Raw genomic sequence first — 26,075 nt, forward strand, 5'->3', positions numbered from 1 at the left:
TCTTTCGAGTTGTAAGGGGATTGATTGTTCTTATGTTTTGATTTATATAATTTTTCTCCAGCATTGTTGATTTGTGTGGGTGACTGTATTGAATTTTTCCGTGGTATGTGTGTTTATGGATGTTCGTACGCTCTCTCTCTCTCTCTCTCTCTCTCTCTCTCTCTCTCTCTCTCTCTCTCTCTCTCTCTCTCTCTCTCTCTCGTCTTTTTCCTCCTCTTTTTTTCCATCTTCCTCTTCTTTTCATTCTACCTTTTCGTTTTCCTTCTTTTCTTTTTCCTTCTTTTCCTGTCTTTCTGTATTCTCCATTATGTTCCTCTTCTTACTCCAGTTCTCTCTCTCTCTCTCTCTCTCTCTCTCTCTCTCTCTCTCTCTCTCTCTCTCTCTCTCTCTCCGGGGGGGTCGGCCATTCACAAATCCCTGGCCACCACGCCGCCCTCTACCTTCACCAAAGACACGTGACCTTCAATATTACGTCCCTGACCACCTGACTCTGGTTGACTTGCTAACTTTTAAGCCATGGCGTGTAGATAATAAACGAACATCACATTCCCAAGGCTGCGTTTTATAATCTTCATTCGACTTGACAGGTGCAGGCAGGCGGGCAGGGCGGGTGGGATAGGTGGGAGGTGAAGGGGGGTAGGATAAGGGCTGAGAACGGGGAGGGGGAACCTGTGTGTGGGGGCTGATAAGGGCTGCGTGCTGACGTCAGAGATCTGAGTGTGACGCCACTGACTCCACGTCGTCATAGCAACGGCGCCAGGATCAATAAACACTTCAATAAGGTATCAGTATATCGTCCGTGGAGTAGCGATAAGCCTATGTATCGTTTGAGGCTTGGTAGTGTATGGGGAAGGGAAGAGAAGGAGGAGTAATATAGGAGTATTGGAAGTGCCGTGGGTGGTGCGCGCGCCGGGGAGCTTCAGGCAGGCAGTCCTTTCCCGACCATCCCAGAAGCAGCAGCAACAGCAAGGTAGGTCGTGGCGCTAACCTCCTTTACCTACTTCATAGCTTACCACCTCCTGCACGCCGCACTAATGATGCAGGAGAAACACAATTGCGTCGGAGGAGAGCCATACGAGGCGCTTGGGTGGTGTACGAACTCCCATTTCCCTCGCGATTCTTGAGACTCTCCAGATGGTGCGTGTTGGGTCGCCTGGCACTGCTGGAAGCATATGAAGCTGCCGCTGGTGCCTGCAGAGCCCAGCGGCGGCGTGCGGGGATATCAGGGCGGCGAGGGAGGGTGCACGCCGCCGTCACCTCGTCCCAGAACTTCGGGAGGGCGTGGGCACGAGTGACAGCTGTTAGCCTTGTCACATTGTTTTCCCTCCTCGAAGTCGGAATTCAATGGTGCAAAGGGAGGGACAGACAGTAAACAATCACCCAAAACAAAGTGTATGTGAAACTAGGGATGGGATACCGTAGACTTTTTAGCCCGTATTCAACATGTGTTCGTCCTTGATCTCTTCCTCTTATGCTAATCTTTCTATGACGAGGAGAGGGACACAGTAAACAATATCCAAAATGCAGTGTATGTGAAACTAGGGTTAAGATACCGTAGACTTTCCCCCCGTATTCAACATGTGTTCGTCCTTGCTGCCTCTTTCTTATGCTAATGATCTTAAAGTGATGGGGAGAAGTGACAGACAGTTAATAACCACCCATAACGTATTGTATGTAAAACTAGGGTTAGGATGCCGTAGACTTTTCGCCAGTATTCAACATGTGTTCGTCCTTGTTTCCTCCCTCTTATGATAATCTTGGTGACGAGGAGAAAGACAGACAGTACAGTAAACAATCCACCAAAACGCAGTGTATATAAAACTAGGGTTAGGATACCGTAGACTTTTATCCATATTCAACATGTGTTCGTCCTTGGTAGTACATTACTCCCATGCTAACGAGTCCCCAGGAAGCAGGGAATCCAAGGTGACGGGCGGAGTTATTATTCAATTCACCCTCTGGCGTAAATAGGAAGAATTTTAAGCTTGGGGTGCTTATCATATTCAACGTCCAGTGCAAGAGAGATAAACGGAAACCATATTCACATTTATTATTGTTGTAAGAGACGAAACAGCTCCAATATTGGTAGGAAGGGTTTAGATGTGTATTTATATTCAATTAGTATCGTGTTGTTAAGAGGAAGATACGTGGTTTGTACTTTTGTCGTTTGTGAAAGCAACGGCAAGACTATGATAGGCTATTCACATACCACCCTTTCCTTCCTGTAACAGCTGGCAGGGAAGGTTAGACTTGACAATGTAGATAATGATACTACTACTACTACTACTACTACTACTACTAATAATAATAATAATAATAATAATAATAAAAATAAAACCAAGGATGACTATGCTATTCCGAAGAGCTAAATGCATAAATAGATCAGTAAATAAATACATCATCATCATCATCATCATTTCTTAACGTTATTTACATCTCCGTCTGGCATATGCTCTTATTAGCGGTTTTTTTTTATATTATTGTTACCTTTTTTTTAGTGCCCTTGAGCTGTCTCCTTTGTTGTGAAAAAAGAAAAAAGATCTCCACTTGGTCCTCTGTCTGGCTTGATTTATGCAGTTCCTTGGTAGCCACTCTGTTATCCATCTGTCATCATTTCTACGCATATGTCCTGCTCGTGTCCCGTTCTTGTTTTTATATATAAATACCACCTAACGTCAACTATGAGGCAGCACGGTTTTTCTCTTTTTTTCTGCAATACGGCGTCGCTGCCTCATAGAACATGTTGCCTTCATTAGTACTTGAAGTTTCTATGAGTAATATCTTGGCACGAATCTATCCTTTATTTTTTACCGTAGTCAGTATTAGTAACAGTGAGTAGCGGGCTTTTTTTCACATTTGTTACCCTTTTTTATGCCCTTGAACTGACCCCTCTGCTGTAAAAATAAACAAAAAACGATATTCCCGTCTTCCAATGAATACTTCGGGAATCATATAGCCGTATTTGCTCTGGTCAGAATTTTGTTTTGAAATGGTGAGTCTGAAAAATCTTCCCTTCCGTTCGTAATACTGAAATAATATAAAAGTAATGAGATTTTTTTCCCACAAATATAGCTTCCCCGTGTTTGCTCTAAAAATTCCGACAGTTTTGTTTCACATATTTTAATGCTCAGATATGTACCCTTATCTATAACGTTAATTAATTATCTTCTGTGCTATCTTGTAATGTTAAACCACTGATATTATTCTTTCAAATCTGGCGTTGTAATATATGAAGACTGATTTGTAGTTCTTTCCACTAATAATTCCTTACTTCTCTGCAATATCAAGATTCTGACAGCTGTTATTTCGTATGAGTAATAGAAAGCTTCTGGTCTTTTCTTGGATCCTCACTTCCTCATACTATTAGACACTGATAGTTTTCTTTTTCTTGCACTGTACATATTATTAACACTGATCGTTCCTTCTATCACCCCTATTGTAATCTAAGGACACAAATAGCTTCTTCCTCTTCCCTGATGTGACACTATGGGCCGTATTTTAAAACATTTCGTTGCCCAAGTTCACATATTTGACAAGACTTTCGTATGAGTTTGGGCATTTCCAGGAGTAGTTTTATGACCCTGGTGGTAGTTTGACCTTTCCCCAGTAGCATGAGCCTAAATAAACACTCATTAGAACCCGACTGACACCTTCTTTGACCTTTAGAAAGAGTTGATGTGAGAAGTGAAAGTGTCTGATAATACCACCCTATATATTGTAACGGCTCCATTTTCTGTTCCCCCCAGGCATGAAGGTGTGGGAGGGCGTGACTCTGGTGCTGTGGGCGGCGGTGGCGTCAGCCCGCGCCGCCTCTCTGGCCAAGGTAAGAGTGATGTGTGTATTGTGCCGTGTGCCGATATAAAGGCGTGCCTGAGCTGGGATCATGAGGGAGGGGAAGGGACGAGCGGCAGGGAGATATTAGGATATATTGTATATCTGTCAGTAGGTTATTCATGCTTTCTGGAGGGCTTGCAGTTTGATATTCGGCCTTTTTTCCTTAGTTTTAGCCTTTGTAAATGCTCACGAGACACAGATGGTCAGGGGAAACGGAGATGCCAATAGGTACTCGGCGGCGACAGAGCAGTGGGGGAAGTAGGCTAAGGGGGCTATTACACTGGGCAAAATTTCCGTTGATCTTCAGTCAAACCACGATTCCGCTGGCGTGGTTCTCCTGTTTCCGTGGTTTTCTGACGTGTCCACGATCTTCCAAAGCTAGGGTAGATTTCACCGAAGGACGACGATATAACTCACCATCATCATCAGCAGCAATAACAAGAAACAAATGAGAACCACGTTGCGGAAATCGTGGTTTGACTGAAGATCCACGGAAAATTTGCCTAGTGTAATAGCCCCTTAACACGATAAGGCTATAAGGATGCGATGCTCGTGAGTGTGGGTTCGCTCCCGTCACTTTTAAAGACTTGTTTCTTCGCCACTACCGACTGTGTATACTGCTAACCCGTCTACATCACTGAATGGCGGGAACGAGACCCTAAAAGCACTCAAGCCTCGACTCGGAAACATCGGAAAAGTGCGCCACAGCTGTTTGACGAGCAGAGACTGTCACCCAAGCAATGATGCCAAGTCCGTGAGTCCAACCCTGAAGGATTATCCCCGCCAGCTCTCGTGGAACCGTCTATAGTCCTGTTAATATTCTAGAGAGCAAGATCTGGGTGTAAGTCGGCGAAGCACTGAGGTTTATGGGAAATATTATGTGCATATCACTAACTCCAAAATGTGTGTCAGCGGAGCAGTGGTCAGGGAAGAAGAGTAACCTTGATATATAAGTGACAGCTAGATAGAGGTCAAGATGGACAGTAACCTCAATGAGCGTGTCAGTGGACCAGGAAGAATATGGTAATCACAATGTGTTTCGAATCAGTGGCCAATGAAGATAGCGAGTAAGCCCGAATGATCGTATTACAAACGCTCTTGAATTTGACCATTTCCTAGTAATAATTAGGAAGATAGTAACGTTAGCAAGTTAGTAACATTAGGATGATAGTAACATTAGCAAGATAGTAATATTAGGAAGATAACATTAACAAGATATAGTAACTTTAGAAAGAGAATGAATAGTAACATTAATACACGATAGTTACATTAGGAAAATAGTAACATTAGCATAAGATTGTAACCTCATCAAGATAATAAAAGTAACATTAGCGTTTTGGCATAACTGTGGTAGAGGAAGAGCAAGAGAAGGAAGGTAGGTAGGTAGGTATTATAGGCAGGTAGGTAGGGTCGACACGTAGGTAGGAAGGAAGGTAGAGAAAGGATGAGAGTGGTGGAGGAAGAGGAAGCGAGGAAGTTACAGTAGGAGGGAAGGTATAGGAAGAGTGGTAAAGGAGGGAAGCTGAGTAGGAAGTGAGGAAGAGGTAGAGGAAGATAATGATAAAGGAAGGGGAAGAAAGGAAAAGGAAGGTATAAGAAGAAAGGAAAAGGAAGGTATAGGTAGGAAGGATTGAAGAGAATGTCAAAGGAAGGGGAATAGAGGGAAAGGAAGGTATTGGTAAGAAGAATGGCAAGAAGGTATCGGAAGAGAGTAAGTAGGTAGGGAGATAGGAAGGAAGGCTGAGGAAGAGAGTACCGACTAACCTACCTAACCTTTCTCCGTGTCGACGCTGCAGGAGTCTACGAGTTCCGAGTTCGAATGGAAGCACCACAACAATCAGGAGCTGGAGGCGGCGCTGCGGCAGGTGGCGAGCCGCTGCCGGGACGTGACGCGGCTCTACGCCCTCAGCGAGCCCTCCGTCAGGAACGTGCCGCTGTGGGTGCTGGAGATGAGCGACAAGCCTGGCCAACATGAGGAGCGTGAGTACTCTGCGGCGACATTGTTCCCATGTTATTTACGATGCACGAGATAGCTGCGCCCATATTGACTGATTGATTGATTGTGTATTGCTGCAAAAGTACACAACGAAGGAGAAGGGAGGAACATGCCATCCCGACCTCAGGCAATACTACAATACAATACAATACGATACATAAAGTGATTTGCAGTTATACAGGAGACATGTGTACTACGATATCGCATTCTCAAACATTTCGGGGGTCGCACGCTCACATTTGATAAGGCTTTCGTAGAGGTTCTGGGTATTTCCGTGGGTAGTTTGTTAAGGTTTCTGCGCTACGAATGTGAAAAAAAAACCCTCGTGAGAACCGGATAATCTCTTTTGTGGACTTTGGATATATTTGTGAGAGCTGGAAGCGTCTGAGAATACTGGCCCAGGACAAAAACAAGACAAGATTATATAGCATTCTTTTTCCTTGCCTATCAATCAATCAATCAATCAAAACAAAGAGATGTAACACAAGACCAAGAAAAAAATAGGAAAAATGATGTAGCTTTCCTCCTTTTTTTACCGTATAAGAAAGAACAAAACCAAGCAAGATTATATAACGCTTTCTTTTTTCTTTTTTTTCGCGATACAGAAGACAAGGCAAAACAAAACCAGACAAATTCTTTAACTTTTTTTCTCTTTATTTTTACGATGCAAGAAACAAAAGCGAAACGAAAGGATCTTACAGTTTTTTTCCTTTTTCTACAACACACGAGACAAGAGCAAAACAGAATCACGTAACATTAGTATTCCTTTTTCCACCGTACAATAAACAAAATAAATAAAAAACAATATTATGTAACATCTTTTTTTATATTTTTACGACTAGCGGACAGGACAAAGGGTAAAGAAAATTATATAAAAGAAAAAGTAAGTTCCGTAAGAATGATAAGCTTTGGTTCCAGAAATGTCCTTATATCCCTCTTGAAGGAGTTTAACGTTTAAGTCGTAGTAAGGAAGAATATCGAGTATTTGCTTGCGTTTGTGAGTTTGCCGCATCGACTGACGACGTGGTATGTGTGTGCATGCTTGCGTGCGTGAAGATGCCGCACCGACCGACTGACTGACTGACTAACTGACTGACTGCTTGTGAGTGTGTATTTTAGCTTGCGTTTGTGGACATGGCGCACTGACTAACTGACTAACTGATTATGTGTGCCCGTGTGTGCGTGTGAATATGCCGCACTGACTAAGTCACTAATTGACTGGCTTTTTGTGTACATACATGGCTGTGCGTGCATTTGTGCGTGCGTGTGTAAGCTGCATCGTATGAATAATGGATTAACTGCTTGTATGCTTGTTGCTAGTACGTTCTCGTGTGTGTGTGTGTGTGTGTGTGTGTGTGTGTGTGTGTGTGTGTTCTGACAGCGCTTAGAAGATACAGTTTATCCAATATTATCTCGCCATTTTAGGCTGCGTATTTTTCCTATCCATTTCCCTGTTCACCCAGCACGCCTTGCCTAATTTATGTGTTCCGTTTATTATTCCTCAGTGGAACCCGAAATCTAATGGTCCTTTTTTCCTGTTCACTCTCACGTGCTGCCTGTTATGTGTGTTGTTCCGTGTTAATTCGCAGTGGAACCCTAATACTTATGGTCCTGTTCACCCTCACGCCTTCCCTGATCTGTGTGTTCCGTTTATTACTCCGCAGTGGAACCCTAATACTTATGGTCCTTTTCCCTGTTTACCCTCGCCCCTTCCCTGATATGTGTGCTCCGTTTATTACTCCGCAGTGGAACCCGAATTCAAGTACGTAGCCAACATGCATGGTAACGAGGTGGTGGGGCGCGAGCTACTGCTGGGGCTGGCCAACTATCTGTGCGAGGGTTGGCGCTCCGGGGACAAGGACGTCTTCAACCTGCTGACCACCACGCGCATCCACCTCCTGCCCTCCATGAACCCCGACGGATGGCAGCTGGCGACGGAGACGGTGAGTAAGTGTGTGGGGGAGAAGGGGGGGAGGGGGAGTGTCATCCATCCATTCGTCGGGGTAGGAGAGGACAAGGAGAGGAGGGTAGGGTAGCTTTGTGTGTGTATGTGTGTGTGTGTGTGTGTGTGTGTGTGTGAGAGAGAGAGAGAGAGAGAGAGAGAGAGAGAGAGAGAGAGAGAGAGAGAGAGAGAGAGAGAGAGAGAGAGAGAGAGAGAGAGAGAGAGAGAGAGAGAGAGAGAGAGAGAGAGAGAGAGAGAGTGGTTTTATGGTAAGGGAGGCAACTCAAGGATAAAAACAAAAACAAAAACAATACAAAAAATAGAAACAAAAAACTCCCTAAATTCTGTTACGGCAAAAAAAAAAAAAAAAAAAACGTGAGGCCAGAAGAGGTGTGTGTGTGTGTGTGTGTGTGTGTGTGTGTGTGTGTGTGTGTGTGTGTGTGTGTAAAAGCACGCACCAGACATTGATTTTATTTTTTTTACAAGTCCGGTGCGGAGATGCGTTTGACAATCCCATTTATTATATTTTTACGACATTTCACGTTATAAAGATACAAACTAAAGGCCAAATAAGAACTGCAAAAAAAAAAAAAAAAAAAAGAAATACGCGTAACATGCTGCTTCGACAAAAAAAAAAAAAATCTCAGTCTGCAGAATATCAAATTTAGTTCTAGCGTTGTCATGATATTCCCTGTTGAAGGAGTTTAAGTAAGGAAGGATACAATGCAGTGGAAGAAAGGCTGTTCAAGCGTTTACCTGCGAAATAGATGAAAGAATGTTGTTAAGGTAGCCGCAGCAATACATATATATATAGGTGTTCACTCCAAGGTATCTATAACACAATACACATAGATAGATAGATCGATAGATAGATAGATAGATAGATATTGACCACAGCAAAATAATGTATTACAATCACAAAAATAGACTTGGCAAAACAATATGGTCCTACTGTCATGAATTCTCTGAGTTGAAAAAAAAAAAGACATGGAACACACACAACGTCTATCTATACAAACAAACGTATGAAACACAAATAAAGCAAATCAAACACATCTCACACACATAAAACACATAACACGAGACAAATGACACGCATCAACCATCATTTAACACATAAAACACACATAAAACAGATAAAACACAACACACAAAACATATAACACACGTGGAAAACAAGACAAATAAAACATCACACATAAAACCCATAAAACACATCAAACACACATTAAACACAACACACAAAACATATAAAACACGTAGAAAACAAGACAAATAAAACACTCACACATAAAACCCATAAAACACATCAAACACACACAAAGTCCCATGGAACATACATAGCCAGGTGTTCTCAGGTGTCCGGGGTCTTTCTCCTCCAGGGCGGACGGGACTACCTGGCGGGTCGGACCAACAACAACAGCGTGGACCTCAACAGGGACTTCCCGGACCTGGACACCGTCATGTACATCAACGAGGCGCGGCACACCACCAGGAACAACCACCTGATGGAGCTGCTGCAGAGCCTCGACTACCAGGTAAGGGGGAGGGGGGAGGGAGAGAGAGAGAGAGAGAGAGAGAGAGAGAGAGAGAGAGAGAGAGAGAGAGAGAGAGAGAGAGAGAGAGAGAGAGAGAGAGAGAGAGAGAGAGAGAGAGAGCAAGCAGGTGTGCATGCGTGTGTGTGTATACAATTATGTAAAAGGTTAAGTAAATAGATAGATATAGATAGATAGACGGATAGATAAATAGATAGATAGATAGATAGATAGATAGATAGAGAGAAGGCAGTTCCGTCACTTAGTGTATATAGTATAATGAACTAACAGGTATGCAGAAATCGTACAGATAAAGTCAGATATATTGTACACGCTATCAATTACAGAAGTGCAGAAACCAACCTTTCCTTTTTCCCCCTCTTCTCTTTTTCTCTTCCTTCCTCCTCCTTTTCTTCTACTTCCTCGTTTTCTTCCTTTTCCTCCTTCCTCCTCCTCCTTTCCTCCTTCTGCTTCTTCCTTTTCTTCTTCGTCCTCCCTATAGTTTTCTCCTTCCTTTTCCTCTTCCTCTCTTTTCTCCTCCTCCTTTCCTCCTTCCTAATCCTCTTTTTTCTCCTTCTTCCTCCTCCTTTTCTCCTTCCTCCTCCTTTCCTCTTTCCTCTTCTTCCTTACCTTTTTCATCGCGTGCTTTTGAATGTTTGAATCAAGAATGTAGTTGTTAAGTTGGGGGCATACACTAAAGATGCGCGTGACCTCAGTGCTCATCTCCGACGCACAACTAAGTAGGCTCTCCACTAACTCCCTCTCTCTCCCTCTCTCTTCCTCCTCACAGCCGCAGCCGGAGACGTGGGCTGTGATGAAGTGGGTCATGAACACGCCTTTCGTCCTCTCCGCCAACTTCCACGGCGGCGACCTCGTGGCTAACTACCCCTACGACGCCTCCCGCTCCGGCGCTACCCACGAATATGCCAACAGCCCCGACGACGAGACCTTCAGGTGGGGGAGACCGATAGATGGATAGATTGATAGATAGATAGACATAGATAGATATAGAGAGATGGATAAATATAAATAGATAGATGGATAAATATATAGATGGATAGATAGATAGATAGATAGATAGATAGATAGATAGATAGTCAGTCAGTTAGTTTGTTTTCTTCTTCGTACTGCTATTTCTACTACTACTACCACTACTACTACTTCTATTACTTCTACTACTACCACCACTACTACTACTACTACTACTACTACTACTACGACCAATAAAACTCATCCTCTTCTTCCTTCTGTTCATCCTCGTCGTCATCCTCCTCTTCCTCCAGGCACTTGGCCCGCGTGTACGCCACCCACCACCCTGAGATGTCCAGCTCGAGCACACAGCCCTGCTTCCCCGGTGACAACAAGTTCGGCGACAAGGGCGGCGTCACTAACGGCGCCGAGTGGTACAGCGTGCAGGGAGGTGAGTCACGGGGCTAGAGGCTGGCCGGTGTCCGGTTACTCTTGGTTTTATATGAGTTTCCCCTTTTGCTTAGCTTGTTTGTTGGTTTTCTTTTTCAAGACCTTTGCTTCTGCGTTTGTCTGGGTTTTCTTTTATTTTTGTTATAGTTTCCCCTTGCTAGTTATGTTGTTTTATTTTATTAGATCTTGTTTGCTTGCTTATTATATTGTGTTTGTTAGTTTTATTTTTGTTATTGCATTTCCTCTACTTTCTCTTGTACGTGGTTTTTCTAGTGTATTAAATTTTCGTCTTATATGATATTGTGTTCTTTTGCTATACGTCTTTCTTTATTTTTTCACTTCATTACTTACTTATATAACTTTTTTTGTCCTCTTCTTTTTCATATTACTGCTAAAACTACAGTATACATTTCTAAGGCTTTTTTCTGCATGTTTATATTTCATCATTCCCTTAACATCTCGGTATATATTTTGTAGACTGGATTTATTGTTTCTTCCATGCTTGTAGAATGAGCTTACCGTATCTCTAATAAGTATACGAGTGCCTACCAAGAGCCGTAACCCAACAACGTATCAAGACACTTCTCCACCCGAAATTGACCTCTCTATACTTTTATCTTTTTTTTATTTTTTTATATTTTTTTTAGGAGCAGCGGTTAGTAGGCTTTTTTTTCTACATTTGTTTTTGTTGCCCTTAATGCTGCTTCCTTTCCTGTAAAAAAAGAGAGAAAAAAAAAAGATGAATATAGTACCTGACTCCACCTCTCTGTACAGGTATGCAGGACTTCAATTACCTGGCCTCCAACGACATGGAGATCACGCTGGAGGTGGGCTGCGTCAAGTACCCGCCCGCCTCGGCCCTCAAGACTGAGTGGGAGAGGAACAAGGACGCGATGCTGGAGTATATGTGGCAGGTGAGTAAGACACCGTACCCTCAGACTCTTTCGGCTCTTACAACTATTTCGAAAGGTCACTGAGGAGATGCGTCGAGTTATCATGACCCTTTTTCACGTCACCACTACCACCCTGGCTACAGCTACTTAAACATCCTCTGACCCCACCACAACCTCCCTCCCCCACCATCACTACTACAACCCTGACTACAACTACTTAATGAATAACAAAGGCAAGTGAGAGGGTATTAAGGGAAGGAAGGAGGTAAGAATGGAAGGAGCTGAAGGAAGTTAAGGGAAGAAGAGTTAACCACCATCACCACCCGCTCCTCCCTTCCCCCCACCCCCCACTACAACCCTTATATCTCCCCCCATATCCCCCCTTCCCCACACCACCACTACAACCCTCATATCTCCCCCTCCCTCCCCTCCCAGGCACACACCGGGGTCAAGGGGGTAGTTCGCGACGCCCTCACCGGCCAAGGTCTGCCCAACGCCATCATCCACGTCAAGAATGTCACCCGCTTCAACGACACCCACGTGAGGGATGACCACATCAACCACGACGTGACCTCCGGTGGGTGGATGAGTGGATGAGGCTGGGTGGATGAGGGTGGTGGTTGCGTTGGGTGGATGCCTTGAGTGAGTGCGTGGATTGGTGAGCGAATAAGAATGGGGTTGGATGAAATTGATGGATGCATTGGGTGAGGGTGTGTGAGACTGACTGGGTGAAGGTGGATGAGACTAGGTGATTGGTTGTTTGGATAAGTGGGTGGATGCGCTGGATGAGAGAATGGGTGAATACAGGAGGGTGGATGCTGTGAGTAAGCGGGTGTGTTGGGTGAAGATGGATGAGATGCCGGTAGATTGGGTGTTTAATTAAGTGTGTGGCTTGATGGATGAAAAAAATAGTGAGTACAGGAGGGTGGATGCGTTGGGTGAGAATGGATGAGACTGGGTGGATGAGGATGGGTGAGACTAGAGAGATAGGTTGTTTGGATGAGTATGTGGAATGATGGATGAATGAATGGGTGAGTGCAAGATGTTAGATGGTTGAGTGTGGATGAGCCTAGAAGATTGGCATTGTTCTCTTTAAAAATGCCCGTTATTTCATTTTACTTTTGCCTCCATTGACATTTCCAGCCAGAGAGAGAGAGAGAGAGAGAGAGAGAGAGAGAGAGAGAGAGAATCGAAACTTTTTAACTTGCTCGTGCGAAACATTTCCTATTAGTTAAGAGGGAAGGAAGAGGGGAGGAAATGGCCCAGACAGACTCGTGGAAGGTACGTCGCGGGCTCTTCTCTGGCAACAACGCCCACTCAGAAACCGTTGAAAGAGCAAGGACTTCTTCATCTTCTTCTTTTTCATTTTCTTTTTTCGTCTTCTTCTTCATCTTCTTCTTCTTCTTCTTCTTCTTCTTCTTCTTCTTCTTCTACTACTGCTACTAATTCTTCTTCTTCTTCTTCTTCTTCTTCTTCTTCTTCTTCTTCTTCTTCTTCTTCTTCAGCTTCATCATCATCATCATCTTTTTTTTTTTTTCTTCTTCTTCTTCTACTTCATCTTAATCTTAATCTTAAGCTTCTTCTTCATCTTCATCCTCTTCTTCTTCTTCTTCTACTTCTTCTTCTTCATCTTCTTCTTCTTCTTCTTCTTCTTCTTCGTCTTCTTCTTCTTCCTAATGCATCACGTCTGTATATTGTTTCGGTCTTAAGAGTTTCAATGTCTCGCTTCTTGGGTTCGAAACAGATGAAACAAATTATTGGAAGCACACACACACGCGCACACACACACACACACACACACCAGTTATATTAAGCACAGTATCGTAGTGAGAGTGGTTTGAATGTCTTTTTTTGTGAGCGTTAATTAAATGCCTCTGAAAAAGTTATATAAAATCGATAAACGTAAAATATTGGTTAAATGTACCGGATGTGACGCGTGACGAACTGGTGTGACGCAGTATAAGATATTTGTGAAGTACTCTGTGACGGAAGGATGTGCAGTTATGAGTGTGACGCAGTGATGTGGTCTTACAATGTGACGTTTTGTGTGAAGAAGTGACGCAGTGATGTGGCGTGTAGATATATAATTTATTGATGAGACGTAGAGATGTGACCTATACTACCTGTCTATCTTAGTGATGTGCCGCTGTGATGTGACCTATAGTTGTCTACCTTATTGATGTGACGTAGTGATGTGACCATGGATGAAACGAACAATACTTTTCTAACTTATGAATGTGACCTAGAAATATGTGCAACTAAGAGATTGCTGCAGTGATGTGACGTATAGTACCTGTCTAACTTAGTGATGTGCCTGAGAGATGTGGCCTAACTCGTGTGTAACTAAATGATGTGCCGTAAAGATGTGACCTAACTTGAGAATATGGTACAGAAGAAGGGTCAAACTACCACCAGGGTCATAAAAGTACCTCTGGAAATGCCCCGAACACCTACGAAAGCCCTATCAAATGTGATGTCTAGCTTCATGATGTGACTTAGAGATGTGACCTAACGTGTGACGCCTTCCAGTTCACGGCGGGGAGTTACTGGAGTCTGCTGATGATGTGACGCTAAAATGTGACGTATACTTGTTTGACCTAGTGATGTGACGCGGGGATATGCCGTTGTGATGTACTCTTGAGATATGACGTAACCTGTGACGCCCTTTACAGTTCGCGGCGGGGAGTACTGGCGTCTGCTGGTGCCCGGGGACTACGAGGTGACGGCGGCGGCGGAGGGGCACCTGCCGCTCACACACTCCATCACAGTTACCAACACGCCGCACACCCAGGCCATCAGGCGGGACTTCGACCTCAGCCCCATCCTGGACGACGCCTTCCTGCAGCAGCTGTCCGCGGTGAGTGACTCTGAGCTCGGGAAGGACTAAGTCTCTATATACCAAGTCAGGTCACTCTGCTTCAAAACTGCGACCGGTACGCGAAGGAGGCGGTTTTGGGGCGGAGCATCCTGATATTAATTTAGGGAACGCTGCACCCAAGAGAGATGCTAGGTTACTAATTTAATAGGGTTAGGTTATTAAAATGCGATGGGACTAGGCTATTCATCTGGGACTAGATTACTTTGATGGGACTAGGTTACTGAATTACTAGGGCTAGGTTACGAATTCAATAGGGTCAGGTTATTAGAATGCGGTGGGACTAGGCTATTCATCTGGGACTAGATTACTTTGATGGGACTAGGTTACTGAATTACTAAGGCAGGGTTATGAATTAGAAAACTGGTCACAACTTACAGCTACAAACTTAGGAGGACAATGGAGTATCAGAATCACTCAAAATGCGCGAAAATCTATAGAAAAAGCGTGTTAATTACCTCGAGGGGCATTAGAGTGAGCTTATAAAGGAAAAGGAAGAGGTAGGTAAGATTTTCTAGGCCAGTTTAACACTCACATGAATTTTTTTTTTCTTAATTGTCACTTTGTTTGTTAATTTAGTTCATTTATATTTAACATCTCGAAACACACACCATTCATTCAACCATAATTATATACTTACAATGTACACAGTGTAAGTATTGGGGTCTATACAAAGCCGCGTTAGTAGGTAAGAAGAGTGGTTAGATGTCAAAGGAAGGTATGTAAGGGAAGGAAGGGAGAAAGGGGTGATGGTGGAGGGTGAAAAGGGTAAGGAAGGGGTATGTGAAGTATTGTGGGAAGGGTAGAGAAGGGTGAAGAGGAGGGTAAATAAGGAGGAGGAGGGGAGGAAAGGAGGGGGGGGTTAATGATGATGGTGGTGGTGAAGGGAAGGGAAGGGAAGGGAAGAGAAAGGAAGGGAAGGGAAGGGTAGTGAAAGGAAGTGGAGGGAAGGAAAGGGAAGGGAAGGGAAGGGAAGTAAAGTGAAGGGAAGGAAGTGAAGTGAAGGGAAAGGAAGAGAAGGGAAGGGAAAGGAAGGGAAGGGAAGGGAAGTAAAGTGAAGGGAAGGAAGTGAAGTGAAGGGAAAGGAAGAGAAGGGAAGGGAAGGGAAGGGAAAGGGAAAGGAAGGTAAGGATAGGGAAGGAAAGTAAAGTGAAGGGAAGGGAAGGAAAGTGAAGTGAAGGAAAGGGAAAGGAAAGGAAGTGAAGGGAAGGGAAAGTGAAGTGAAGGGAAGGAAAGGAAAGGGAAATGAAATAAAGGGAAGGGAAAGGAAGAGAAGGGGCAAGGGAAAGGAAAGAAAGGAAAGGGAAGGGGAGAAAAAAGCTAATTAAGGAGAAAAAAATAATGAATGAGGGAATCGATATATTATTATTATTATTATTATTATTATTATTATTATTATTATTATTATTATTATTATTATTATTATCATCATCATCATCATTCTTATCCTCACTGTTATTCTGAGTGTCAATCTCTCTCTCTCTCTCTCTCTCTCTCTCTCTCTGGGATCTTGAAAGCTGGAGAGGGGGAGGAGGGGAGGAGGGGGAAGGGGAGAGGGAGAGGAGGGAAAGGAGGAAGGAAGGGGGGGGAGGAGGAGGAGGAGAGGAGGAGGAAGGAAGGGAGACAGGGGAGGAAGAGGAGGAGGAGAGAGAGAGAGAGAGAGAGAGAGAGAGAGAGAGAGAGAGAAGGGAGGAAAGGGAGGGAGGGGCGGGTGTCAGGGTGGTCGACGTGTGTGGTCTGGTCTCGACGTGGGTGGCCCGAGCTACCTGGTGGACCACACACAGCGGGCGGGTCCACTTTTCGGCGCGGGGGAGGACACACGCACCCAACACCATACCCTTCCCTATAGGACCCAAACCCACCCTTATAACACCCCTATAACCTAACAGTACCAATAAAGTCCCCCAAAGACCGTCTAATAAGTGCCAAGGAGATTAGAGTTAGAGTAAGTGGCGTTAGTTGTGGTGGTGGTGGTGGTGGTGATGGTGGTTGTGGTGAGACCCGTCCTCCCCCCCGGCTGGAGTGGTCTCGCCCGTCATGTACCGCGGTGACATAACACGTGACGTCACCCCCATGGCAGTGAGTCAGAGGCGGTGGTGATGGTGGTGGTGGTGGTCAACGGTGCCATAATGTCGTTCTCAGCTTCTCATTTTTCCCGATTTCAGGCTAAAAACCGTCTCACCCACAAAACTAATTATACCTATTTATATTTATTGCTAAAAGTGTTAATTATAGAGGGTTTTGTGCAGTCATTATGCGTTAGAAATGGGGAAATCCAGCTTGGTGAGTACGATATCGTGGCATCCCTGGTGGTGGCGGTGGTGAGGCTGAGACCAGGCAGACGAGCGAGGAGCTATTTGGGTGGTGGGTGTGAGGCGGTGATGGTGGTGGTGGTGTTTGGTTGAGTGTGTGAGGACGTGCTTGACTGTGTTTCGTGGTGACATTTGTGATTGAGTGATTGACTGGTTGCTTAAAACTCCTGACTGACTGGCTGACTGACAGTGATTAATACCAAAGACTGACTTAAAAATGACTGGCTGCGTAGTGGGCGTGGTGTGGTTGACTATTCCGTAGTAGTGATTGACTGACTGACTGATACCGCTGACTGATTGATTAATTGACACCACCACTGACTTACTGATTGGCTGACTGACTAATACCACCACTGACTAAATGACTGACTGACTGACTGGCTGCGTGCGAGCGTGGAGCGTGATTGACTGTATTCCGTGAGGTGACATTAGTGATTGACTGACTGATTGATACCACTGATTGACTGATCGGATGACTGATTTATACCATAGATTGACTGACTGATTAATACCAACATTGGCTGACTGATTGTCTGGCTAACATCACTGACTGACTGAGTGACCGACTGTTTGACTGAGAACGCTGTTGACTGACGGAGTGATTGACTGTTCGACTTGCACTGACTGATTGACTGACCTTTTGACTGATAAACCTAACAACTGACCGACTGACTGAATTGCTGACTGACTGACTCCACCACCGACTGATCAACTGACTGGCTTAAAAAAAAAACACCGACTGACTGACTAACTTGCTAACACCTCAATTGACTGATAAACTGATAAACTGACTGAGTAACTTGATTAACACATCTTCTGACTGACTGACTGATTGACTGACTGACTGACACCACCACCAACTGACTGACATCCCCCCAACTGACTAACTGACTGACTGACACCACCGAGCGAGCAGCTGATAGATAGATAGATTGATGAAGGATAATTAGTCTGGATGCTAAATGAAGTGTCTGTCGGCTATCATTACAACAACAAGACAATTAATATCCAGCAATAACAAGAACAAGATTAATTATTGAAACGGTCGTAATGGAAGGAAGGAAGGAGGGAAGGGAAGGGGAGGGGGAAAGAGGAGGAGGAGGAGGGAGAGTTTAGAGGAAGGAAGGATGAGAGAGAGAGAGAGAGAGAGAGAGAGAGAGAGAGAGAGAGAGAGAGAGAGAGAGAGAGAGAGAGAGAGAGAGAGAGAGAGAGAGAGAGAGAGAGAGAGAGAGAGAGAGTTTTATAGTCAGCCATCCATCACTCACTCACCCGCTCATTACTCACCCACTCAACAACAATAACAAGACCGGCCAAGCAAAACAAGCATGAGATGTGTTGTTGCATGATCCAAGACTGTCCCTTTTCATACGCTGTTTTGGCGCGCCCGAAAGCCAGATGGACAGCCCGACAGCCAGCCACCCGTCACCATCAGTCTGCCCACCAGTAAAACACGCGCGACGTAAAAAAAAAAAAAAAAAAAAAAAAAAAAAAAAAACTACGCCTCTGTCCACCCCCCCAGCAGTGAATGGGTACCAGGTTTTAATCGGGGGTTGTGTCCCGTCTCCTGGGATCTGTTCTCTTCTCCAATAATTTCTTCCCCTTCTGTCTCTCTCTCCGGCATATGACCACAGATGTTGCGCCGACTAAACGAAACTTTCCAACTCTTCCGCTAGCTTCTTTGGTAGCGGAAGGCGTACTGGGATCTGTTCTCTTCTCCTATAATTTCTTCCCCTTCTGTCTCTCTCCGGCATATGACCACAGATGTTGCGCCGACTAAACGAAACTTTCCAACTTTTCCGCTGGCTTGTTTGGCTGCGGAAGGCGTACTGGGATCTGTTCTCTTCTCCTATAATTTCTTCCCCTTCTGTCTCTCTCCGGCATATGACCACAGATGTTGCGCCGACTAAACGAAACTTTCCAACTCTTCCGCTAGCTTGTTTGGCTGCGGAAGGCGTACACGCAGGGACATACGCAGACACTTTTGCATGACTGTTTTAATAAGGAGATGTGACCTTTATACGCGTGTGTGTGGCTGTGGTGTTAATATGCATGAGGGGCAATATAGTAAGAGTGTTGTTGGGTGTGAAGCGTCCAAAGAATCGGCGCCACTGTAAAAATATATTCAACTGCGGTAGTACCAATAGACTCCGGCAGACTACCAGTGACTGCATGGAGGACAGACAGACTGGCAGGCCCTTACTTCCGTCTCCTCTCTCTCTCTCTCTCTCTCTCTCTCTCTCTCTCTCTCTCTCTCTCTCTCTCTCTTTGCAGTAGAAGAAGAAGCTCAATAACAAAACAATAAAGCCTGCTGTCAATGATCTATCTATCTATCTATTTATTTATACACACACACACACACACACACACACACACATATATACATTTTTAATTCATTACCGCATATGCCAACGGGGAGGAAGGAGGAAGAAGACAAATGAGGGAGGGGGGGAAAGGAAAGAGAGAGGGGGAGACAGAGACAGAGAGAGAGGAAGGGAGAGGAGGAAGGGAGAGGAGGAAGGGAGTGGGAGGGAGGCGGAATAAAATATAATGGTTCTTGAGGTCGGGATTGACACGGTGTTTGCGGTGGAGCGGCGGGTGGTCTGTGGCGGGCTGGGCGGCGTAGAGGGTGGGCTGTGGTGGTCCCCTGGTGGTCCTATGTCTGTCTCCTGGTGGTCCTTCTACTGATGGCGGTGGTGACGGCTGGAGGGTGGGTGGCCCGTGTGTCTCGTGACGGTAGGCCTGCTCGGGTGGTCCATGCGATCCGATCCTAAGTGGTGTGCCTTATTTAGCTGTTCCGATTCTTTATGGTTAAATTTGATAAGAGTTTCGATCCTTTATGGCGAAGATTAAGTGGTATGCCTCATTTAGTGGTTCCGATTCTTTATGGTTAGGTTTAATAAGAGTTTCGATCCTTTATTTTTTACAACAAAGGAGACAGCTCAAGGGAAACAATAATAAAATAAAGGCCCACTTCTCGCTGCTCCTAAAAAAAGAATCAAAAGAGGTGACGAAGATTAAGGGGTGTGGCTTTCTTGTGTATTGGTATTGCTTATATTTATTCATTTTCTCTCCTTTTGTTGTTTTTTCCTTATTCCTTCCTTTCTTTAACTTTCTCGCCTTTCCCCATTCCCTTCCTCCTTTTCCCTTCCTTCCCTTCCTCTAACTTTTTTTTTAGTGTTCCTTGTCTTCTCTATGCTCGTCAACCATAACTTGCATTCTTCTTTCTTTATTCTGTTTAACTTTCCATCATGTATTCATTCGCTTTTTCCTGCATTTTCCCGAAACCTATAAATTAACTTTCTTAATGTTTCCTGTCTCCTTTGTATTCGTAAACGTCAAGATCTAACTCAATTCTATGTTTTTTTAGCGTCATTGTGTAAATCAGTAATTGCTATATCAGAGAAAATGCAGTATTGCGGGTGTGATTTGAGTGTATGTAACGTGATTTGAGTGTATGTAACGTGATTTGAGTGCATGTAACGTGATTTGAGTGCATGTAACGTGATTTGAGTGCATGTAACGTGATTTGAGTGTATGTAACGTGATTTGAGTGCATGTAACGTGATTTGAGTGTATGTTACGTGATTTGAATGTATGTAACGTGTATCTGCTTTTTAAATAGCATTATACATAGCTACCCTATCTTAGTATAATTTTCTGATTTCATGATAATTGTGTAAGCTCATTATTACCAGACTATAAGAAAAATTGTAGTGTGATTTATATAGTAATTTGGGTGCATAATTATATATCTTTATATGCATTTATTATAAAAGGTAAAAAAAAGTCGTATTTGCATGAGATTGGTATAGCTTCATTTTTTGGCACGACTATTTTTCCTTATTCTTATCTTATGTTTTATCTTGTCTTATCATCCTACTTTTTAATCTTTTTATCTAATCTTCTTATCTCTCTTTATCTTAACTCGATTTTACGCTTTTTTTCCTTTTTCTTTTATCAATTTCCTTCCTTTCCCTTCCTCCTTCTTCCTTCTTTCCTTTCTTTAATTAACTCTCCCTCCTTACCCCTCCCTCCCTCTCTCCCACTTTCTTATTTTCTCTTCCTTTTCCTTCTGTTTTCTTCCTCTCCCTTCCTCCTTATTTCCTTCTTCCTTCCTTCCTTTCTTTAATTAAACTCTCCCTTCTTACCCCTCCCTCCCTCTCTCCCACTTTCTTATTTTCTCTTCCTTTTCCTTCTATTTTCTTCCTCTCCCTTCCCTCCTTTTTTCCTTCTCTCTTCCTTAATAACAATCGGATAATGGTAAACACGAAATGACGAACACAACTGCTTCTGCGTACAAACTGGGCCTCCTCCTTCACCATTCCCTGTGCCTGGGTGGCGTGGCATAGGCCTGGGCACCGTCACCGAGGGAGCCGCGCCAGGGCCGTTCGGGGTGGTCCATGGTCCGCGAGGGTGGTCCGTGGAGGATGCGGGTGGGCTTGAGATGGATGTGGGTGGGCTTGAGATGGGTGTGGGTGGCCGAGAATGGGTGTGGGTGGCCCTTAAGAGGAGGATAATTAGGTCACAGCAGCCCCCGACCACACACACACACACACACACACACACACACACACACATACACACACGGCTACCCTCCCCTCCCCTTACTCCCGCCCTTCTTGCCCGTTCCCACCACGTCGAATGAATGAATAACACACACACACACACACACACACACACACACACACACACACACACACACACACACACACACACACTGGCTCCTTCCACCGCTATGAATGAATGAATGAATGAATGAGAGTGCGAGAGTAACTAAGGATATTTTGTTTGTTTGTTTGTTTGTTTGTTTGTGCTTGAAGATTATTAAATAGTTACTGATGGTTGTAACGCCACCGTCATTATCATTATTATTTTTAACGTTTGTAAGGAATTTATGTTAAGCGTCATATAATAAATCACTTTTTTTTTTTTTACTGGTTGACTAAATGGCTGACTCTCTCTCTCTCTCTCTCTCTCTCTCTCTCTCTCTCTCTCTCTCTCTCTCTCTCTCTCTCTCTCTCTCTCTCTCTCTCTCTCTCTCTCTCTCTCTCTCTCTTCGTCTTTTACTTTACTTCATTCTTTTACTTCTTTCTTCTTTTCCTTAGTTATTCTTCTTTCACTCACTTCTTTAATTTATACTTTACTTATTTCTGTTCTCGACTATCTTGAAGCAATACCTACATAGTGCTGCAATTATTATATATCTTCTTTTATTATTTTTTTGTACGACGAATCAAACAAAAACAATGGCCGGTATGTTCTTGGATTGTCTCTGATTTTAATTTGTGCTTCGGATGTTTTTATATATATAGTCGGGCTCTCATAAGTTGTTTTCACGTTCATGGTACAGAAACATTGTCAATCTTTTTTATTTATTTATTTTTATTTTTTATTTTTTTACAACCATGGTCATTAAATTACCCATGGAAAAGCTCAAAACTCCTACTTAAGCCTTGTCAAGTGTGTGTGTGTGTGTTTGGGCGCCGAAATGTTTGATAAGAATATGGCCCATCATTTCTATTTCTGTGTTAGTATAGTGTGCGGTAGGAACACGCTCCTTGATTATAATAGTATCTACCTTCCATATTATAATAGGCTTCCCTCTCGTGAGTCACGTGACGGCGGCAGACTCGGTCGTATTATTGTGGTGCTGAATTAGGTCACATAGGAGCATTACCTATGTGACAGCGGTTTGTCACGCGACCACTCTCCACAATGCTTATGAGCTTTTTCTGTTGTTTTCTAGGTTAATCCATGGCCTATATGTTTACAGGTCATCCATTAAGCTTGGGTACTGAGCCTACATAACACAATTGCACAGTAAAGGACAAGGTAAACTTGGAAGTATTTGGTACAACTGCGCGTGGCGACGGTGCTCATCCCCGCCCCGTGTGTGACACAGGCCCAGTGTAACATTCCAACTACCACAGTTCACCCTCCCCAGGTTTTTTTCAGGTATCCATTTATCGACCATCCCGAAAGTAATAAGGGTGAACAGCTGGGTGAACTGCACGCCGACTGCCCAGGCCGGGATTCGAACCCAGGCCCGCAGATTCGTAGTTAGGGACGCTAATGCTAACCACTTCACCGCGGGGCTGTATATTGCACAGCGATAAAAAAGATAAAAAAATAAAGTATTAATTTGGGAAATATAACAAAATGGTAGCGGAGCCTAATCAGTAATGCTACTACCCATCGAATTATGTATATTACAATAGTTACAATTAGTTAGTTATTTTAGTTATTTACATTAAGTGCATACCATGGTTTCCTTGAGACTGGGAGTGAAAAAAAAAAATACAAGTTGACGCCATGTGAGGCAAATATCCAAACTTTGTCAGATATTTCTTCTACATGTTATTTGACTTTCCGTCTTTGGGGTTCGTGACGGGAGATATAACCTAATTGCCGCTCGTGTTTTCAGGGGAAGGAGGAGCTCGGTCCCGCGTACGAGGATGGCCCACTGAGCGACGACCCCAGCCTGGACGACCTCCCCCTCGACCAAGACCTCCTCAGCCGCTTCCGAGGACTGGCAAACATGAGATACTAAGAAGCCACGCCCAGCCACCCAGCCAGCCGTACCTCAGCCAACCATCCATCCATCCTTCAGCCATGTCCTTCCCGTCTGACCACGCCCATCAGCCACCCACTCCAGTCAGCCAATTAGCCTACCATCCAGTCAGCCACTTCCTCCTCAGTCAGTCATCCATTCATCCAGACAGTTATTACCAAGGCAAATCACACAGCAAGAAAGAAGTTAAATTACGAAAAGAGGAAGAAAGGAAGGAAGAGGAAGAAAGAAAAAGGGAAGAGACAAACAAACGAAGGTGAAAATAATGATGATAATGAAGGAAGAGAAAGTGGATAACCAAACGAAGAACAGAATACGAAGAGGAAGAAAGAAAGATAGGAAGAGGAAGAAAGAAAAAAAGAGGGAAGAAACAACCAAAATGAGGCTGGAAAAGATGATAATGATGAAGGTAGAACAATAATTAATAAAAGAAGAACAAATAGAAGATTGAACTGCGTAAACAGACTAAAAGAAATGCATTTCGAAGACGTTATGGTGGAGGAGGTGACGAGAAGAGGGTGGAAGAGGCTAGTCAGCAAGTGGAATGAGACTGGTGGATGGTGAGGCTAGTGGAACAGACTGGCTGGATGACTGAAGGATGGCTTGAAGACGTGGATGGCAAGGTGAAGAGAGGATAGTAGGAAGAGGCTGGTATTAGGCTAGACGGCGGCGAGGCGGAAGATAAAGCAACAAATATACTATCGATACCATTTCAGTATTACTCGTATCATCGTGAGGAGAAGCTTGTGGTGGGCGGCTGAAGTGGTTAAGTCAAAACAAACCCAACAGAGCAATGAGTGAAAAATAGGGGAAAATTGTTGAAAAAAATGTGCAAAATCTCTTTAATATGTCCAGTACTTGGCAGGGATGAATAGTATGGGGAAATTGTTGAAAAAATGTGCAAAATCTCTTTAATATGTCCAGTACTTGGCAGCGAGAAGACGAAGAAGGAAATTAAGTAGAATAAGAAGAGCGAGATGAAGAAGAGCAAGAAGAACAAGAAGAAAATGGTATTGATGAAGGAAGAAGAAGGAGACGAAGAAGAAAATGAAGTATAAGAAGAAGAGCAAGAACAAGAAGAAAATGGTATTGATGAAGGAAGAAGAAGAAGACGAAGAAGAAAATGAAGTATAAGAAGAACAAGAACAAGAAGAAAATGATATTGATGAAGGAAGAAGAAGGAGACGAAGAAGAAAATGAAGTGTAAGAAGAAGAACAAGAACAAGAAGAAAGTGATATTGATGAAGGAAGAGCAAGAAGATAAACATACGAAGAAGAGGAGCAAAAATTATTAAACAAGAACAAATAGAAGAGATAAAAAAAAATAATCACGAACAAGAACAAGAAGAAGAAAGTAATAACGAAGGAAGAACAAAAAGATAACATACAAAGAAGAACAAAAAATCACTAAAACAGGAGAAAATAAACAATAATAATAAGTAAACAAACAAACTCCATCACAACCACCACTACCACCACCACCACCACCAACAACAACAACAGCAGCAGCAATAACAGCAACAATAACAAGAGTAACAAAAACTCTAACAATAAGAACAATGTATTTCCAGCATTATTCCAACTTCTATAGCCCTTGAAATTCCTCTCTCTCTTTCCCGTGTATCAACAACTACAAGAACACAATAAACAGCCCATTAAAGACAAACACCATCACACCTAAGATACGAGAACGAGCAGCTTGGCAGACAGGGAGATGGATAGAAAGACAGGCAGATAAAAAGCTTCTATCAATCGTATCTGTGACTCCTATTCCTTCAATCGGTGTTCATATGATGCAGGAGGACATGAATTGAGTCTGTAATGTCAGTGGATTTAGGGAGGCGATGCAGCTATCATAGGTTCATATTTTTAAACGTATCGGGCCCCCATTGCGATCATTTCCCAAGGCCACAGAAAAGATTAACAGGGTTTTCATGGATGTTTTCCCTCCAGAGATGTTTGTAATAGTATCTCTAGCATCGCAAAGCAGTCCATGGAAATCCCAGCAACATGTACAAGAGGCTTTTCAAACAGCCGAACTGAGGCCCCGAGACGTTTGAGAATACGGTGGCGGAGTGGTAGATGCGTCGACTCCCTGATCTCTTGGTCGGGGTTCGAGCCTCAGCGGCGCCGCCCGGAGGAGGGAGGATGAGCCCCGTTCAGTGTACCCTTAGTTTAGTAGTACAGCGGCTCGAGCTTACCCTTTGTTTGCTGCGAGGCTGCAGACATCCCTGACACCGTATTACTCTGTAGAGTAAGCCGATGCATTATGTTCAGTAATGTATCCAGGCTGGAGCGCTGACTCATGCGCTACCTTCCAATTGGTGCTCCTCAGGAAGAAAAACTATGCTGAAAAATTTAACCGAGGCCGAAAAAATATTTATTGTCAAAATGAAGACTGACGAGTATTATTTACTACGACAGTTTTTTATTTTTTATTATGTCAAGGTAATTTTCTCAACGTAGCCTTGTTCGTTCCCGACACGAGCACTGTTTGGAGGGCGTCGCGCCGAGCAGCGGGCTGCCTTGCCGCGGCTGAAGGGCTAATCCGGGGAGCATCTTGTCCCCCACATATCGTGTGTCGCCGGTGACTTACTTATACAGAGCTGGGCGGAAACTACTTTACATAGCTGAGCGGAAATTACTACATACACAGAGCTGAGCGTGCACCAAATTTGTATATTTTTTATGCATAATA

General features: G+C 43.8%; 1 protein-coding gene across 2 annotated transcripts; it reads left to right on the forward strand.

Annotated features, from left to right (window-relative positions):
• The first annotated feature begins 757 nt into the window (after positions 1-757).
• Positions 758-25,848, forward strand: LOC126980903 (carboxypeptidase E-like). Of its 2 annotated transcripts, none has more exons than XM_050831313.1 (11): positions 758-782; positions 3,747-3,823; positions 5,631-5,814; positions 7,577-7,773; positions 9,155-9,310; positions 10,098-10,261; positions 10,591-10,727; positions 11,501-11,640; positions 12,055-12,196; positions 14,292-14,476; positions 23,231-25,848. In XM_050831313.1, exons 2-11 carry the CDS (start codon positions 3,749-3,751, stop codon positions 23,354-23,356), a joined length of 1,506 nt encoding a protein of 501 aa, XP_050687270.1. In that variant the 5' UTR covers positions 758-782; positions 3,747-3,748; the 3' UTR covers positions 23,357-25,848. The 2 variants fall into 2 exon arrangements, with proteins under 2 accessions (XP_050687270.1, XP_050687271.1); XM_050831314.1 differs by lacking the exon at positions 758-782 and adding an exon at positions 845-970.
• Positions 25,849-26,075: the final 227 nt, after the last annotated feature.

This window comes from Eriocheir sinensis, chromosome 45 (genome assembly GCF_024679095.1).
Source record: "Eriocheir sinensis breed Jianghai 21 chromosome 45, ASM2467909v1, whole genome shotgun sequence".
NCBI lineage: Eukaryota > Metazoa > Arthropoda > Malacostraca > Decapoda > Varunidae > Eriocheir > Eriocheir sinensis.

Bases quoted from the DNA above. Each gene is read 5' to 3' on its own strand.
- LOC126980903 (XM_050831313.1), top strand. From the start codon at position 3,749: ATGAAGGTGTGGGAGGGCGTGACTCTGGTGCTGTGGGCGGCGGTGGCG. The intron at 3,824-5,630 runs GTAAGAGTGATG...TCGACGCTGCAG, and splicing joins GCGCCGCCTCTCTGGCCAAG to GAGTCTACGAGTTCCGAGTT. The intron at 14,477-23,230 runs GTGAGTGACTCT...TCGTGTTTTCAG, and splicing joins TCCTGCAGCAGCTGTCCGCG to GGGAAGGAGGAGCTCGGTCC.